This window comes from Crinia signifera, chromosome 6 (genome assembly GCF_055691185.1).
Source record: "Crinia signifera chromosome 6, ASM5569118v1, whole genome shotgun sequence".
In the NCBI taxonomy this organism is placed as follows: Eukaryota; Metazoa; Chordata; class Amphibia; order Anura; family Myobatrachidae; genus Crinia; species Crinia signifera.
In genome coordinates, this window is record NC_139222.1 from 130,568,753 (window position 1) to 130,588,747 (window position 19,995).

Sequence of the window (19,995 nt, forward strand, 5' to 3'; positions counted from 1 at the left end):
AGTGGGTAGATAGATAGATAGATAGATAGATAGATAGATACTTGGTAAAAAGGTAGATGATAGATAAATACTTGGTAAAAAGGTAGATGATAGATAGATAGATAGATAGATAGATAGATAGATAGATAACTTACTCAGTCAGTACTTCCAGGGCTGTCTCTCTCTAATGATCCTCCGGAAATTAGTGCACTGCAGAGCTACACAGTGGGTTCTGATGGGGGCATCTAGTGGCTCCTGGAAGTACTGCATTCTCAGCAGTAACTCCGTCTGGAGCCATTCTCTGCTGATTGCTCCTGTCTTCGGCTTGTCCCCTGATCCCCGGCACCTACTGTACCCCCACTTGTGCTCACACACGAGAAGTTGACATCTTCAGCTGTGTGTGAAAATTTCATGTTGCTGGCGCTGCTGCCTGTTACACAGAGTGACAGGCACAGCGCCAGCCAGCAGCAGCAGGACATCAGGCAGGGTGCAGAGCAGGGATGGCGCCTCTCCTGCCCAGCGCCTCCCTGCTTTGCATCCTCTGCTGAGTGGGTTCCGCCGGCCCTGGACCCAATGCTTGTCGACCTAGTTGGTGTAGACCTAACAACCCACACCCATTATGCAGCAATTACATTTCTGGGGGGAGAAATAGAATCATTATATATATATATATATATATATATATATATATATATATATATATATATATACACACACACACATATTAGTGGTGGACAATGATTAAACGATCGCATGAAATTATTGTGATTAACTGCGATTAGGCACATAAGTGCCGCTTACCTAAAATCTTGTTGCCAGGGGTTCCGTGCTCATTGCCAGGTGGGATTACATGCTTGTTGCCAAGGGGGATTGCATGCTTGTTGCCATAGTGGGTTCCCTGCTTTTTGCCAGGGGAGGGTTACTTTCCTGTTGCCAGGGAAGTTTACTTGCTTGTTGCCAGGGGGGTTTACTTGCTTATTGCCAGAGGAGTTTACTTGCTCATTGCTAGGGGGGGTTGTGTGCTCCATGCCAGGAGGGGTTTACAGTACTTGCTCCATGCCGTTAACGCGATATTAATGCGTTAACGCATACCCTCCAACATCTGAAGGGCAGGAATCGGTACACATTCGGAAAGGGGGTGTGGTCATGTGTGAAGTAGGCGTGGCCACAGGGGAAGTGGGCGTGTTCACACACCCTTTCCAAATGTGTACTGTGTATTTTTTTTTTATTCCATACTCCTTGCCTGGCTGCCCCATCCCCGTATCCCCTGCTCAGCATGATGATATATTCTAACCATGCCGTCCTAACCCCGGGGAGGACTCACCAGCGCTCCACTCCCCAGCACCCAGACCCGGTCACCGCACATCAGGTGCGGAGCGGCCCTCACACCCGACAAGGAAGCCGCTAGTAGGTCAAGCAGGTATCAGGGAGAAGCTGGCGCAGGGCACTGGCATCTCATCCTGCGCTGCAGCCATGTCCCGTATTCGCCTGCACAGACCGATAGATACACCCGGCGCACTCGGCTACTGTCACCAAGTCTCACACGCGCCCACACAGCCTACAACTAGCAGCTTCATTGGCTGCAGCACACATCACTCTGCCCAGCACAGCCCTCATTGGTCAAGTCGCTCGCACTTTCACTGTAGCATCCTCACTCTGATTGGATGCATTGCTGACAGTTTCCGAAACTACAACTCCCAGAGGCGCTGGCTACAAAAAAAATCGGTACATTCGGTACAGTTAGATTTAGCCGGTACAGACCATTAAAAAACGGTACTGTACCGGCTAAATCGGTACAGTTGGAGGGTATGTTAACGTGCCCAGTACTAATATATATATATATATATATATATATATATATATATATATATATATATATATATATATATATATACATACATACATACATACACACACACAATGTCGGTGGTAGCTGGCACTCGTTCCTAAAGCAGAAATGGCCCGGTGCCTTCACAGAGAGAGCTGCGGATGCAGAGCTCCAATGGATACGGGGAGATGTGTGCGGCACTCGGGACTTAGATGAACAAACGACAATCACACACTAGGTGTAGTTTGTGACGTTTCAGCCTACACGGCTTTTATCAAACAGCTTACATAAAAAAATCAGTGAACACTCACCTCTATTCATAGAGCAGTATCATGAGTTTGTGCGGGAACAGCAGCCATAGGACTCCACCCTTTTTCGGCGGGTCTGTATGACGTCACTGGTCGGGAGAACAGTCGTCTTGGAAACAAGACAACAGTATTTTGGCATGTGTCTATAACGTTTTGTTAGGTCTGATGATGTGCAACCACGTGATCAGTGCAAAGGACTGGTGAATATACATATAGTTAATAGTGACACTAAGTTGGAACAGTAAGGGAAAAAACGACTATTGATAAGGCCGCTGTCTGTGCTGAAAAACTCATGTAACGCTTCACACAAAACCATGAACAATTAAAATGTGTCAACCTGAAAAACTTGACAGCGCTAGCCTTATTAAAGTGACAGTGCATATGAGGTAGAACAATACAGTAGGAAGACATATAGTAACATACATGTAGTAACAAAAAAACACAATTAATGACAAGGATGGCTGCGTTCCACCTTAATAACCGTTCTTTCTACTGTCAATTTGGGGATTTACTGGAGTGACTAGATGTAAGCTCATGCACTCTATCAGTTAATGTTACACATACATATGGTGGTTGTTGCATAGCTGCTGCTAAACTCGGTTCGACTAGGATGTTATTAAATGAAATCAATTCTGCAGTAAATCATAAGAAGCAGTGTAAACTGAGTTGCTCGTTGAGGCCCCTAGGGGCCAAGGTGTCTAATTTGAATATCCACCTGGCCTCTAGCTGAAGAAATTTTTTGCCTCTGTCACCTCCCCAGGATAGGGGGGGTATGTGATCTATAATGGTGTATCTGACAGAGGCTAATGCATGCTGATGTTGTGCGAAATGTCGGGCCAGTGGTTGATCACTGGTACCATTCTTAATCGCTGCCCGGATGGCCGACCGATGGTTGGCCATCCTTTCTTTGAAGGGCCTCTCTGTTTTCCCTACATAAACTGAGGAACAAGGGCAAAAAATTATGTAAATGACATAGCTAGAGGCCAGGTGGATATTCAAATTAGACGCATAATATAAAATTATACAGGGCAGCGGATTGGTTGCCATGGGCCACTTCTCCTCTGTCTCACTTACCCTACCTTATCACTTCTTTATACATCTACCCCAATGATCTCTATGGCTACATGCATTTTTAAGTAAGGTGGCCAATTACATGGAACCACTTGTAAAACACAATCAATGAATTAGCCTTGGCACATATTAGTGTATGTTCTTCAACAAGTACAATAGATAATTGCTAACTGCTTTGGGGCTAATCTACATTTAGATGTAAGTCATTTTATGACATGCCTCGCAGATGTAGCCGTACATGTCCGCACTTCAAGGTGTCACCATCACAATCTCCCTGCAATGCTTTTACAAATGTAGGCAAGTATGCTATTAAGGGGTTAAAGCCTGGTGTATCAGAGATAAAGGATGAGAGGGGAGAGGAAGGAGACAGATAAATGAGAGGACTATATTTCTTGTGTAATAAGGTTCAGTGACATAATGCTTTTGCAGGAAGGTGCAGTCAAGAGGCCCCAGGCTTCAGTCTGCACTCTGTCTGCTTTTGACAGAACACTTATCACAGCTCATATAAGGTAATCCATAAGCTTCTCAAAGCTACAGTGTATGTGTATGGGCTAAAATCTTGTAACACAAAACAGCACTCTGAAATGTAGTCATGTAGCTCAGTGGTTCTCAACCCCCAACAGTGCCTAGGGTCGTCGTCCTGCTGAAAGATGAAAAGTCACCCCAGTCTGAAGTCAAAACGGCTCTGGAGCAGGTTTTTATCCAGTATGTCTCTGTACATTGCTGTGTTCATCTTCCCCTCTATCCTGACTAGTCTCCCAGTTCCTGCCGCTGAAAAACATCCCCACAGCATGATGCTGCTGCCACCACCAAGCTTCACTGTAGGGATGGTATTGGCCTGGTCATATGCAGTGCCTTATTTCCTCCAAACATGACAAAAAGTTCAATCTTTGTCTATCAATAAATTTTTATTGTATTGAGGCATCAAAATACAGCTTTACAGTGAAGATAAACATACCATATCAATCAGAGGCAGAACTCTGGGAGGCAATGGAGTCATCTGCCGCCGGGCTCCTGCTCCAAAGGGGGCACCTCTTCTCCACTGTGAGTTTGAATCAGTTAATTGAAAGCCGTTGATATCGCTTCTGTGGCTGTCTCTTCCTCCTAGCAGAACCATAGATGTCACACACTCTTTATTCTAAACATAATATCCATAACATACTGTACATACATGCATACATATATTTATATAAGATGGTGTGTGTGTGTTGGGGGGGGGGGGGGCACCAATATTTATCTTGCCTCCGGGCAACTGGGACGAACTTACGCCACTGATATCAATCACTATATAAGAACAATTCCATCAATGTTGTATTTAGCTGTAAAGTTTTTAACAACAGTGCAGAAAATATTGTAGTCATTTACATTTTACAATAAAGTACAATGACAAAGAATGCAATAAATGGAGCTTTTTATCTGCCATTGTGGAGTCTGAGTTTTCTTTACTATAAATGTATCTTGTTCCGGAGCCTGGGAAGCACAATTCCATGACCATCTATCAACCATGCAAATTTATTGGGGAATCATTTACTGTGAGTCTGGTAAGATACCAGGTAGTGTTTTGAAGGCTACTATGTAATTGTGCCATGCGCTTTATACTAAGGAGTGGCTAACATACAGGCCTGATTGGTGGATTGCTGCAGAGATTGTTGTCCTTCTGGAAGGTTCTCCTCTCTCCAGAGGGAAATTCTGTAGCTCTGACAGAGTGACCACCGATTACTTGGTCGCTCACCTCCCTGTCTAGGGTCCTTCTCTTCTGATCGCTCAGTTATGATGGCTGGCCAGCTCTAGGAAGAGTCCTGGTGGTACCAAACTTCTTCCATTTGCGGATGATAGAGGTCACTGTGCTCATAGGGACCTGCAGATATTTTTCTGTACCCTTCCCCAGATTTGTGCCTCAAGGCAATCCTGTCTCGAAGGTCTACAGACAATTCCTTTGACATAATGCTTGGTTTGTGCTCTGACATGCACTGTGAAGTGTGGGACCTGATATAGATATAGCCAGGTGTGTGCCTTTCCAAATCATGTTCTATCAACTGAATTACCACAGGGATTCAGTATTGAATCCCGGCGGTCGGGATCCCGGCGTTCAGAATCCCGACGCCGGAATCCCGACAGCCGAAATGCCGACAAGGGGGGGACGTGGATCGCCCCCCCTTGCGGGCTCGCTGCGCTCGCCACGCAGCGGGCCCGGTGCCTCGCTACGCTCGGCACGCTATTTTATTCTCCCTCCAGGGGTGTCGTGGACACCCCAGGAGGGAGAAAGTGTCGGCATTTCGGCGGTCGGGATTCCGGCGTCGGGACGCTGAACGCCGGGATTCTGAACGCCGGGATCCCGACCGCCGGGATCTTAACTGCATCCCTACCACAGGTGGTCTCCAATTAAGCTGTAGGAACGTCTCAAGGATGATCAATGGAAACTGGATGCATCGGAGCTCAATTTTGAGCTTCAAGGCAAGGTCTGTGAATACTTATGTAAAAAGTTTTTTTTATTTTTAATAAATTTGCAAAAATCTCCCCAAAACTTTTTTTTTCACATTGTCATTATAGCGTATTGTGTGTAAAATTTTGAGGGGAAAGAAATACATTTACCGTATTCCATTTTGGAATAAGGCTGTAATATAACAAAATTGACAAAAGTGAAGCACTGTGACTACTTTCCGGATACACTGTATGTGCAGAATTTATAATGATGCCTGTATAAAAACACTTGCATGATTTTAACAGTTGAACTAGAAACAAGAAAGTTTGATAAAAGATTACTGTTTTCTCCAGTTATTGCAGCAGGAAAATAGGTACTTGTGTACTTTCACGGCTCCCATCGCATGCCATATGTAGTGGCATGCGATGCGATTTTCCTGTGTTTTTATGCATTTTTTATAAAATCGCATGAGATCGCATGCGATCTGATGCGATGCGATGTCATTTTTCACAGAAATTATGGACACGAGTTGAAATCATGTAAAATGCACCCCAAATGTCATTTTTCACACTGTACCACCCCCAACTCCACGCCAACGTGGATAGTGGGGTATGAAAAGGTTATAGGACGCGTACCGCCGCTGCTCGCCATGCTTTGGGTTGGCGTTGATAGTGGGGGTGGTACAGTGTGAAAAATGACATTTGGGGTGCATTTTACATTATTTCAACTCATGTCCATAATTTCTGTGAAAAATGACATCGCGATCGCATGCGATGCGGTGCGATTTTTCCCTGTACGATGCCCATCGTGGGAGCCGTGATAGTACACAAGTACCGGAAAATATGTGAAAAGCAGGAATAGATTGTACAGTGAAAAGGAATTATCTGATAGGAGTCATGCCAAACTGCGGCAGTAGGTGGCAAGTTCATGCAATTGGTATCCGCTGATTTTCTTTAGCAGGTAAGTGACAGTGGCATCCGCAGTGTTGTCCCAATTGCAAGTTTGGGCTAGTGGGCTGGTCAGCAATAGGATCAGGACATCTAGGTAGAAAAAAAGCTGGGGTTGGTGCCTCTCTCTGGGTGCCAACCTTCTTTTTTCTGTTTATCTATGTTTTAGGGTTTGACACCCCTGATATATTGCTGCTGCTTGGGGTGAAAACAGCTCCTTCTATCAAGCGCCCTACCGATATATTGATATCCAAACCTTGACTGAAAAAGAAACCAGTTACCTTTGATTGGAGCAAGCCCCTACTTTTCACATGTCTGTGAGCTGGAGGGAGAAGGGAGTAAGCTGCCATGTAATAACCATGTGCTGGCATTCCTGTGTAGGACTGCTACTGTTTGACTGATAATGGATACACATGAAAACAATAGGATCACTGTGCAGTTTCACCATACTGTGTGAACAAAGGCAATAACTGTAGATGAGCAGAAGATATCATCAATAGGGTGTGTTACAGAGGTCACAACATAACCATACATGCTACAGTACATGTGTTTTTGACTATTTTGATGTTGTATTTGAGATCAAAGACATTATCAGCAGCTGCATAAGAGGGAATAATGTAAAGCCAGAAAACTAATCTTACCTTACATGCAGTTACTGACATTATATAGCATTGCATTGTCAACAGAACGTCCCTGTTTCTTGCTATATCTGCTTGTGCATTTCAAAGTCTTTATCAGCAAAATCCATACTAATAATATAAATCTATAAAAATCACCGTCAATATAGGCATTCTTACTACTTATTAATAAACAGTTTCTTATATAGCGCATACATATTCCGCAGCGCTTTACAGAGAATATTTGAACAATCACATCAGTCCCTTACTAGGATTTTCTTCAACTTTGATATCACAGTAATAGCAGTCACATAAAAAGCAGAAATCTGTAGTGCAACAACTGCATTGCTGTTACCAGCGACCATCATTCTATGTAGTTCTTTCAAAAGGCTATAGGTTCTATGCATTAGTTGGTTGGTTGATACTTTGGGGGGTATTCAATATGTGCCGTTATTTCCCGACAGGGGAAATACCAGCACTCCCTTATTCATTGCTGCCGTTTCCAACAGCATTGAAGGCAGATTCCGACAAAACAGATCTGATTTAAAACAAGTCCTTTTGTCGGAAACGGCCATGGATTGTTGAATTCATGGACTTTTTTTTAACAATCCACGTCTGTTTTCGCCAACACACCAACTTTTCGACACTTGACAGGCAGAAAATTGAATTCCGGCTGTTGATCTTTAATCGAGCTGAGTGACAATGGCACAGGACGTTCCGACAGTCGGAATCCCATATTGAATAACCCCCCCCCCCTTTATCTCCATCCACTGTATCTCTCTCCATGGTTTGGTACATAGATCCCTATGAATAAATTGCACAAGTGGGTAACCGAATTGAACAAGTACAACATGGAGCATTATTTGCATTATACTGGCATAATACACTTGCACATGGCGTATAAGTGTGGGAATTTGTACAAAAGACTTTTCACATCTGCATGTTTTCCAATTTAAAAATGACACTTAAGAAGGCATGTGTCTGCTATACAGAATCTAACACAGTAATCTGTACAGAAGGCAAGCGCAGATGAAATGTATGCATCACAGCTCCGGGCCGCTTGGCATCTGGCAGATAAAGTAATGACTACATTTCTAGATACCCTCATGCTGTTTTGTAACCCTGTGGGCAAAACAGACTGAAAAGTGGATCAATGTGATAGATGCTATCATGCAAGCTGAGAGTGGAGGTAGCTCTAATGAAGAGTAATAGGAGGTGTATCTGTAATGGAGAGTGATGATAGGCTTGAAGCAATACAGCATATAAAGGTATAGTGACATCAGTGTATGTAGTATTATCACTTACAACATGAACAGCATCCAGGCTGTCGCCGAGTCTTACCGGTTATTCAACCCAAAAGCCTACCTACAGAATAACTATGTGCCACCGAGGGCAGACTTCTCACGTGAAGACAGTGTCATGTGCTGGAAACTGCGATGCCTTCACGAGGCTTGTGCCAAAGGTGAGCTCACAACAGTATTTCCTCTGAATTTTCTGCTTGAGAATTTAGAACACGTTAGTCAGGTACATTTAAATTTAGGTCAAGTAGTGTATAGCACATATATATATATATATATATATATATATATATATATATATATATATATATATATAGATTTATTTCTTTATTTTAGGTTTAAGTAAGCACAATTTCCATAAATCAAAATCGACCAGTTATAAATAAGGAAATGCTTGTCTTAGTGTGTATGTCTGTACCACATTACAATAAAAAGCCTTTTTTTATAATGTGTATGTATTTTGATTTAATATAGTCATTGACTTTATATATATGTTTGATGTGCACTAGTATCCCTTGTATACTGATGGTGTGATAGAGCAGATATGCCATTAAGATATGCCATTAAGAAACTGCAAGCACGAATGATCCATGCACTCTCAAATATAGAAGCAGCATTATTATACAGTGTATATAATTAGAACACAGAAATAGACACGAACATTTCTGCCTGCGCACTTATCTCGAAGGATACAAAAATAGATATATTCTGGAAGATGAATAGTACATAACAGGTAATCTCGCATACTAAGGAAGCTTTCTCAGAATTTAACGGAGTCTGAAATGTTGACTTGCAATGCAATCTTAAACTGGGGAAATGTATCAAACCTCTGAGAGAGAGACAAGGGGGGTATTCAATTAGTGCCTTTTCATTTATTTATTTATTTGGGGGGGACTGGATTGGTGAAAAATGTTTCAAAAACGGATGCAATTTCACCTAGGATAAAAATTGACACTTTAATTAAATAGGGTGAATCCCCATTTGCTCTTATAAACATTGAAAAGGAAATTGAAAATCCCCCAAAACAGAGAAATTGCCCATAGTAGCCAATCAACTTCTAAGTCATTTCAAAGAATGTCCTAAATAAATGACAGTTCTGAGATGACTGGCTGCTTTGGGGAAGTTCCTATCTCTCCAAGGCTTGTTAAATCTCCCCATTTGATTTAGTCTAAATATCTGTGATGTACCTGTGCTTGTATTCAATTCCTGACAATAAGATTACATTGTGGTCTGACAAGACATTCTTTTTTAAACGATGATTATGGGTGAAAACCGGACCAGGACAAAACCCCCGAGCTTGTAGCCTCCGGTCCGTGGGGTGTCCTGTCCGGGGGGGCTGCCTGTCACACCTGTCACCAGGTAGAGGAGGAGGGGGAGAATAAAGCCTCCCTGTATGTATGCATGTAGCAAAAACCGGACGGTCCGGACCACACGGGGAGGCTGTAATCTCCCCTCCCCCATGTCCATGGTGATAACTATCACATGGACCCCCCGGACAAGACACCCCCCGGACCGGACCCTACAAGCTCCGGACTGCAGATTTTGATGTCCTGTCCGGAGGTCCGGAGTGTAGTCCGGGTCCGGTTTTTACATAGTCCCTATGATTATTATTTAACATGAGCTTTAGAAATGCATTTCGTCCTCAGAAACTGAATAAATGTTGTTTGCTATATGAGAAAGTGTGTGTTTAGTACAGATAGTCCTATAAAAATAAAGATCTTACAACAGCATTCTTACTGTATTAGGTTCATTGGAAATAAGCCACAGAGAAAATGTAAGTGATGCTTCTTTTTCCTTACAGAAAATGATTAATATCTCATTATATAGCATAGCATTACTGCCTGTATTCTCATGTCCATAGCTATATCTTTCTGCATTATATTCTTTGTAGATTTCTCTTAATTTCTCTAATAAAGGGGAAAGCTATCATGTCATTTATTGATTTTGGTGTCTTATTCTGTGTACTTAGGTGAGATACATGGGTGTACCGTGGTAGACATTGGCTCAGGCCCCACAATTTATCAGCTGCTCAGTGCATTCGAAAATTTCAAGGAGGTAATTATGACTGATTATTTGGAGGTAAATCGAAAAGAACTGAAGAAATGGCTGAAGAAGGAAGCAGGGACCTTTGATTGGAGCCCCTACTTTCAACATGTATGTAAGCTGGAGGGAAAAGGGTGAGTAGGCTGCCATGTTATAACCATGTGCTGGCATTCCAGGTGGTGTCTACTGCATAGGACTGCTACAGTATGACTGTGGGATTTCTGTCCAATTTCACCACACTGTGAATAAAGTGATATAGATGACTAGCCAATCTCATCAATAGATAGTGTTACTGCAGTCAGAAGAAAACTAAACATACATAGGGCCTTATTCTGGTTCACTCTTTCTGACAAAATCCTTCTTAGATGGACAAAACCATGTGCACTGCAGGTGGGGCAGATGTTACTTGTGCAGAGAGAATTAGATTTGGGTTTTACTTCAAATTGACAGTATTTACCCTGCACAGAAACAAAATAACTCACCCAAATCTAATTCTCTCTGCACATTTTACATCTGCCCCCTGCTGTGCACACGGTTTTGTCCATCTAAGAAGGATTTTGTCAGAAAGAGTGAACTAGAATAAGGCCCATAGTGAGACTAGTCATCTTGTAAGTGTTAGATATTGAACTGTAACTTGTAACTGCTCATTTACCCAGTTAATCGCCATTGGCAGGTGAATGAGGGAACCATTATGGCAACCTTGCATTGTGCATCAGGCCTTTATCTGTATATTTTAATCATAACCACTTATACAGGGAATGTTTAAAATAAATCATACTGAAGTAGATCGGATATTTGAATAACCTAATTAACTGAAAATAAAAACAAATACAAAAAAACCTCAACACTCTCTTGGTGCCCATACACGTTACAATTATTGTATACAGTATTGTATACAATATCGCATCTTGGTTTTGCGATGAGATGAGATCTAGTACAAAAATGTGCACCTAGGGTTGCCACTTCATCCCTTTAAAATTGGAGACATATTAATTACGCAGGTTCTGTGGCTGATTAAAAAAATACAGTTGGAATGAAGTCTGATGGCTGTTTAAAAAAAAAAAACACAGTTCAATTGAGTCTTGAAGTGAGCCAGCCACAGAAGCTGTGTAATTAATATGTCTCCAGTTTTAAAGGGATGAGGTGGCAACCCTATACTTTTTGTACGAGATCTCATCTCATCGTAAAACCGTGATGCGATATTGTATACAATAATTGTAATGTGTATGGGCACCTTTACTCTTTCTATGTCCAGAAAAGTTTTTGAAATGAGAGGTCTGCAGATGTAAATTTGAGAAAATAGCGTGTCACTGGCTATTTCAACTTGAATTAAAGTAATAAGGTAATAGAAAGTGAAGGTGTTCCAACTGAATATTAGACATGTGGTGGATACATGTGATGTACTGTTTATGGCAGTACCTAACTTATTATTCTTTTATCAACAATAGTTTTGAACTATTTGAGGGGGGGTGTAAGTGTATGTGATAATACAACACTAGATGGCAGCAAATCATTTTAGTAAAAAACTCATCCAATATTTAATTGTACAATAGTCCACATGCCTGTATTTTTGTAATGACAAACACAAAACTTCAGTCAATAACTGTGGCAGTGTGCCGTTTTTCTACAGGGGGCATGGAAACCCTCCCAAATATAAAAAAATAAATACAAAAAAACGACCTACCTCGTAACTGAATATAGCAGGGTTCATTCCCAAAATTGAAATATTTATGGTTATTTATGGTAATAGATAAAACCAGTGCTAGTGGCTGCCAAATCATAAAACATGTGCATAATCATAAGCACAACAACTTTTTTCCAAATGTATCAATTAAATAAATAAAACCTTTATCCAAGTGATGCTGAGAAAAAATATAGATACTCTAGGGTGCGTAATTCAATAGAGTTTGGGAACCACTGGTCTATAGGTATAGTGCATATCTGATATTTGTCTAAGGGCAGACTACACGTAGTTCAAATCTGCTATCAAATCCTATGTTTCTATGGTGAGTTCTTCCTGCTGCAGGCAGGAGGGCCAGGCATGTTTGAAAGGGTATGGGTCATTAGGGCGACAGTGTCTAGGGCAAGAGTCAAAAGGCCGACATCTTAAAAAATAGTCAACATACATAAGGCTGATATGGACAGCAGGTTTAAACAAGCAAAATGTCGACATGGGAAAATGTCAACATGAACACCATTTAGGTGTAGCGCATCTCCTCGCTGCTCTCTGCACACCATTTTATTCTCCCTCTATGCCTACTGGGATGGTAAAGTATAAACAAATCAATATTAAAAGGAAATCATGAAAAAGTCATGTGTGAAAATAGAACGCCCATCTTAGTAAATTCCCCCCTCTGTTTGAAAGAGAGAAAGGTAGTATGAAAGTTGTAATTTGCTACAAACCTCATTTTTTGGCAGTGAACATATCATCCTACCTTTTTTATGTTTATTCCACAGGGAGGCATGGCAAGACAAACAGAAGCGTTTCCGGGAACGGGTGACTCGGGTGATACCTGTGGATATCCATCAGTCTAATCCACTGGGGCAAGAATTTGCAAGTGGTTCAGTGGACTGTCTTGTATCCTCCTTTTGCCTTGAGGCCTGCAGCCCAGACCTTCCAGCATTTCAGAAGGCACTTGAGAATATAACTGGCATCCTGAAACCTCAGGGGCATCTGCTGCTGATTGGGGCTTTAGAGGAGTCTTATTACCTAGCAGGAGAGGCACGACTGAGTGTGGTGCCAGTCACAGAAGAAGTGGTGAAGAAGGCACTGCACACAGCTAAGTGTGTGATCAGGGAATTCTACACCTACACCATGACTCCTAACATGAAAGTTGGAGTAGATGATGTGAATGGGATTTTTTTTGTTTGGGCTCAGAAAGGAGATTCCAAATAAGATTGAAATCACAATGTATGGGTTCATAAATATGGAGGGGGGGGGGGGTGTAGAAATACTGCTACAATGTATAAATCAGTCCATGTATCAGATGATCCATATATTGCAAATATGTGTATATAGTATCTAATAAAGACAGGTACTAAATAATGTCCATATTTTTTCTTCTAACTTGTGGTAACCCAATAGCAAATTCTCTCTTGGTGACCTTCCTGACTGTGTGTTGTACAGTTTGGTTTCCCATGTAAAGTTGCATACACCAGTCATAATGACATTTATGTGCTTATGGACGCTTTCACTTTCTGGTCTTGTGGAACGTAAGATTTCAGTAGATTATACTACGCATACGCATAGCACTATTCCGCTGATTAGCTGGGCAAACTTCCTGTTTCCATTCAGTGAGGCGCATAAATGGAACACATGTTCAGAAATGTGATTGGTTACTTCACAATCAAAACGGCACTTCATTATTAAGGATAAAATCCTCCATAGGGTATTAATACACCAAAAAATAAAAACAATTAGTAATATAATCAACAACAAATAAATATATTCTCTCCCATTTAATTTTTTTAAAATACACCAGGAAAGGGGAAATAGAAATAAACTTCCAGCAATAATAAATATATTTCCTCACACTAAGTTAAAAGATATTAATACCGTCAAGAATCTTATAAAAAAAAAAAAAACATTTAAACCACGCTAATGTTTTGAATTCATATATTGTTCCATCTCCGTTTGTGACAGTACACGGTCTATATCATTGTTCCTCCAATATGGTTTGACAACTTTGATACCACAAAATGAGACAAGATGCTCAATATTAGAATTATGGGACTTCTTAAAATGATCAGCTACATTTTGGCTTTCCGTTCCTTTTTTAATATGTCTAACATGTTCTGCCAATCTTATTTTTAAAGCCCTGGTAGTCTTGCCAACGTATTGTTTATTACACTTGCATTGAAGAATTCATTTTTGTGTTACATTATATAAAATCATCAACGTTATAAATTTTGCTGGTATACATAGAGCAGGCATGTCCAAACTATGGCCCTCCAGCTGTTGTGAAACTACAAGTCCCATCATGCCTTGCCACAGTTTTGCTATTAGGGAATGCTAAAACTATTGCAAGGCATGCTGGGATGTGTAGTTTCACAACAGCTGGAGGGCCATAGTTTGGACATGCTTGACGATATTCTTGTACTGCTGACACTGAACCTTTATATGCACGACAAATACTACACAACCCGCACCTATAAAATCCCTTAGATTTAATGTAATTATATGGGGTGGGTGTGTTGATGGCACTATTTACTATAACATCTTTAAGGTTTTTTGCTCTTCTATACACAAAGTTTGGGTGAGATTCAATATGATTTCTGAGCAAGGGGTAATTTTCTAAGATCTTCCAATGATCTCTAACAATACCTTCAATTTCCTTGTATTGACTGCTGAATTGGGTAATGAATGTTACCAGTGGCGTAATTTCATCCATGACGCCTGGAGGCAAGATATAAGCTGGTCCCCACCCTCCCACCACCATAGATACCATAGCTATAGAGAGGGAGAATGAGATAGGGGGAGCAATGGAGAGAAAGAGAGGAGAATGATAGGGAATCATGGAGAAAGAGAGAAACAAGTGTCAGAGATGGGTGAGAGGGGTGTCAGGCAGAGAGGGTTCAGGCAGAGCCAGAGGGGGGGTAAGGTAGAGAAAGGGGAGTCAGGCAGAGAGAGGGGGGGGCTGAGGTAAGGTAGAGAGAGGGGTGTCAAGCAAAGAGAGAGAGAGACACACACACACACAAAGAGGGGGCTAAGGCAGAGAGAGGGATGAGGGTCAGGCATATAGAGAGGGGGGGGCAAGGCAGAGAATGAGGGGGGGTCAGGCAGAGAGGGGTGAGAGAGAGGGGTCAGTTAGGTAACGTGCATGTATAGCTCCTGGGAACCAGCAGCCCCCTAACCTTAGCGACACCGCTGGAGCCAAAGTGCCGGGAGCCGCGGGAACAGCTGTGCCTCTGCTACCTTCCAGGCCTCCTGCCCTGCCCGCCGTCCCATCATGGAGCCCGAGGCTGCAAATTTGAAGTTTCACTGGACAGACTCTAGCTCTGCAGTGGTGATAGACCGCCGCCGGTGCTGCAGAGCTAGAGGCTGTCAGGGGGCTGTCGCGGACGGACGGGGGGGGGGGGGACGGGACACGGTGATCGAGCGATGTGCCCCTTCAGGGCTTAGCACCCGGCGGCAGAAGCCTCCGTTGTCTCCCGGAGTTCCACCACTGAATGTTACACCTTGTTTCTTTTTTTTTTTTTATAGATTTTTTATGTTCTTTTCCCAAATTTCTATCTATCAAAAGGTCTCTGCCCTTATTATTAGCTTGTTGGATATTCTCTATGTTATATCCTCTGCACAACAATTAGGACTCCAACTTTTGGGCATGTGATTCATAGGTAGAGAGCTGAGAACAATTTCTAGATACATTGAAATTGACTGTTTGGCACACTTTGGATCCAATTTTTATGGTGATTACTAGTTGCTCCTATAAAGGAGTTGAAACCCATAGGTTTAACAAAATTAGTTGTTTTTACAGTATTATTTTCTATATAGATCGTTAGGTCCAAAAAGGCAACTGACTCAGAACTAATATTGGATGTTAACCTAATATTATGGTCATTTTCATTAAGATATGCACATAAATTTATGAGGTCAGCCTCTGCACCATCCCATACAAATATAATGTCGTCAATATACCTAAACCAGAGCACCAGACTGACACCAAAAGGGTGCCCTCTCCAGACAGAGTGGGCCTCCCACCATGCCATAAAAAGATTGACGTAGCTCAGTGCCAGTCTGGTGCTTATGGAACCCCATGTGTTGAAGTGAGCAAGATTCTACTGTCACTCCACTGGACATTTTCCAATATGTCTAGGACAGCAATAGTATCTTTTAGATAAGATTTTTTCTTAAACACTAGTGGTTGCAATAAATTGTCTATTCAAATGAGACAGATTACATAATATAGAGCCTGTGCCCGCCACAATGGGCCTACCAGGAGGTTTGGTGGAACTTTTATATACTTTAGGAAGTACGTAAATGACAGGGATGGATGGTTTCTCTATAAAAATATATTCCTTCACACTCTCTGTAATAACATCTTTCCCAGTGTATAAATTAAGAAAGACTGGTACTTGTGTAGTTTCATGGTGGCAGGTTACGCTACGTTTGAAGCTACGTTATTAGCATATCCCATTGGCTGCCTTACTTGTGTAGTTTCACGGCGGCAGCCTAAGCTACGTGATCAGCATAGCCCAACGGCTGCCTAGTGTAGTCAGTATAGTGCCCCGTGAGGCAACTACTCACTGTACTATTGCCGGAAACTGCATCTCTGTTCCCGGCGTCCCTGGCAAGCCTAGCGAGCGCCTCTCACACAGCACTGGCGCCCGCATGATCCCATCATGCGGGCGCCGGCGGAGAGGCGCTCCATCTGTCTGAGACGCAGAAGCGTCTGATACACTTCTGCGTCTGAGTAACTATTGCGGCCGGGTACAGCATCCCTGCTGACAGGGTTAGGGGTTCGGTAGCACAAGCATCTCCTGCACAATAAAGGAGGCATTTGCCAGTGCTCCATGTTACATACTGGCAAATGGCTCCATTTGACGCATTACGCGTCCTCCCGACCGTTTCATTCCCCCACTATCCACGCCGACTTAGAGTTGATTTTATAAAGTGTGGTAAGCGCAGCGAGCCCGAAGCATTGCGAGTGCAGTGAGCCCTGTGAGGGGACACGGAATACATGTAAAGTAATCCGCGTCCGCTTGCCACGCTTCGGGCTCGCCACACTTTACAAAATCAACTCCACGCCGATGTGTATAGTGGGGGTATGAAAAGGTCAGGAGGACGCGAAAGGCTGGCGTGGATAGTGGGGGTGTTTCAGGAACACATTTACACCTGCCATATCATACATCTGAGACAGTAATGACGACATGTGTTAACTACGCTGGCCGTGGGAACACTACGCTCATTCTGAAAGGGACGCTACGCTGACTACGTAACTGCCGCAGTGAAACTACACAAGTACCGACTTCCAGTTTTTTTACTTATATTAGCAGTAGGATTGACTCCAAGTTTATTATATGTGTGCTGGTCCGATAATTGCCTAATGAATTCCCCATTATATTCCTCAACATTAAGAATGACAATACCTCCGCCTTTATCGACAGGTTTCAGTACTATTTCACTGTTGACTTTTAATAGCTGCCTTTTCTTTCCTGGAAATATTACAGGTTTAATTTCTAGTTTTTCTAAATCGTCTTTCACTAGTTTTTCAAAAGCTTCGATGAAACACCCCTTCTTATGTCTCGGGAAAAAGGTGGACTTCTTTTTAAACACGGACACAGAAGGTGTATCTAGTTCTATTGTCTTCAAAGAACGTTTAAGTTTACGGATACAATTTTCAAAATCAAATTCTTTAATTTTACTAGATGGGGCAAATTTGAGGCCTCTTTCTAGTACCTTAGTCTCATCTTCACTCAGAATGTACTTACTAAGATTAAATAATTTTGTATTATTATAATCTAGTCCTTTCGATTATTTTTTCTTTACTAAAGCCCCGTACACACGGGGGAGATATATTGCTCAGCAATATATTGCTCAGTTTCTCCTTTTCATCAGCGACCAGAGATGGTCGCTGTTGAAAGGGAACCTCTGCCGGCGGTGCCACGGAGGTAATCAGCTGGTCGCATGTGCAAGGTCCTGCGACCAGCGATTATAACGGGGCTGAAAACGGGAGCGCGCACTCCCATCACTGGCAATATGGGTCGCCAGCGACCATATTTCCAGCGATTTCAGCCCCTATCGCCCCCGTGTGTACACAGCTTAAGTTTCCTACTAATTTTCTTTGCTCTGACTGTTTCAGCTTCTTTCACTCCTCACTTTTTTATTTTTATTAATGGTACTTGTGTATTATCACGGCGCCCAAAAAATCGGCCGGAAATCGGCCGCAAATTCGCATGGAAAAATCGGATGCGATTTTGCGGCCGATTTTTGACCGATTTTTCACTTTTTCCGGCCGATTTGCATGCTGTTCCATCATTGCACACCTTGCACACCCCCGATTTCCATCGTAGTGCATCGCATGCAATATAGTGGCATGTGATTCATGCCATGCGATGCATGTGAAGCGATTCGATTTGTAATTGTACAATCACCCTGATGGGTGCTTACAATGTTAAATGCACCGCCATTGTTAACGCCACCCCCACTATCAACGCCAACCCGAAGCGTGGCGAGCCCGTGGGGGGGGGGGGCGTACGCGTCCTCCGACCTATTCATACCCCCACTATCCACGTCGGCGTGGAGTTGATTTTAGTTAGTGTGGCGAGCGCAGCGAGCCACCGAGCCCGAAGCGTGGCGAGCCCCAAGAGGGGACACGGAATACATGTAAAGTAAACCGCGTGCGCTCGCCACGCTTCGGGCTCGGTGGCTCGCTGCGATCGCCACACTATCTAAAATCAACTCCATGCCGACGTGGATAGTGGGGGTATGAAAAGGTCGGAGGACGCATACCGCCGCCCCTCGCGAGCTCGCTGCGCTCGCCACGCTTCGGGTTGGCGTTGATAGTGGGGGTGCATTTAACATTGCAAATCACATCGCATCGCTTGCCACTTGCTGGCATGCGTTGCTATGCGATATTTAATTGTACAATCAGGGGCATTTTCCCGAAAATCACATCGCATACCATCGCATAGTACCTGGGGGTGTGCAAGGATGGAATAACATGCAAATCATCAGGAAATGGCCGAAAATCGGCAAAGAAATCGGCCGAAAATCGGACGCAAAATCGCATCGCAGATCAAATCGGCAAAAAATCTGCAAAAATTGGCTGATAAATCGGATGCGATATCGGATGCGATTTAGATGAAATCGGGCGCCGTGATAATACACAAGTACCTTATTAATCCCTATCTGAGGGTGGTTTTGTGGTTCCTCTGTACTATATATAGATGATATGGTGTACTTCTCTTAGAGTATGTTAATGCGTTGTCTTTACTTCTTTCTGCTAGTACAGGTTGGGGGTTATCATGTTTTTCCTCCAAACCCCTAAGCACTTTCTCCCTCCTTATTTCTCCCAATGTGGGTTGGTAACGATCATGTCTGACTCTGGGTTTAAAATGCCTGGAGATATTAGTCTCCGGTTTTGTATAGTTTTTTCTATAGGGGAACTTCTGAAGGGTATTAAATTTTTTATCTTTATGTTGGATTCCATTTTTATAATCATCTATATCCCTCCAATATTTTCTACCTTTTTTGTTTCTAAGTTCTTTTTAATTTGTTCCACTCTAGCTGCTATTTTATCTTCTATTTCTTTACATTCTTTCGAATCTGAATAAGGATCAGCCAGAGTTTTGTACACCATAATATTTTCCTCATTTTTGCGTAATTCGCAACTTTTGTATTTTATAATTAACTCCATTAATCTATCTGAACAAGAGTCCAAAATTTCATACCATTGTGTCTTAAATTCTTCTGAATCACTGTCAAAGGAGGGAACCTTTTCAATTCTAAGACCTCTGGGGATAATTTTTTCTGCTCTATA

The 19,995-nt window shown here is 42.5% G+C and overlaps 1 protein-coding gene across 1 annotated transcript; it reads left to right on the forward strand.

Annotated features, from left to right (window-relative positions):
- Positions 1 to 8,367: 8,367 nt before the first annotated feature.
- On the forward strand, positions 8,368 to 13,512 carry PNMT (phenylethanolamine N-methyltransferase). The gene is made up of 3 exons (XM_083145454.1): positions 8,368 to 8,634; positions 10,440 to 10,647; positions 12,971 to 13,512. The coding sequence occupies exons 1-3, from the start codon at positions 8,481 to 8,483 to the stop codon at positions 13,407 to 13,409; spliced, it is 801 nt and encodes a 266-aa protein (XP_083001580.1). The 5' UTR covers positions 8,368 to 8,480; the 3' UTR covers positions 13,410 to 13,512.
- Positions 13,513 to 19,995: the final 6,483 nt, after the last annotated feature.

Excerpts from the sequence above, each read along its gene's own strand:
- PNMT (XM_083145454.1), top strand. The coding sequence starts at position 8,481 with ATGAACAGCATCCAGGCTGTCGCCGAGTCTTACCGGTTATTCAACCCA. Across the intron at positions 8,635-10,439 it reads TCACGAGGCTTGTGCCAAAG|GTGAGATACATGGGTGTACC; the intron begins GTGAGCTCACAA and ends CTGTGTACTTAG. Across the intron at positions 10,648-12,970 it reads TGTAAGCTGGAGGGAAAAGG|GGAGGCATGGCAAGACAAAC; the intron begins GTGAGTAGGCTG and ends TTTATTCCACAG.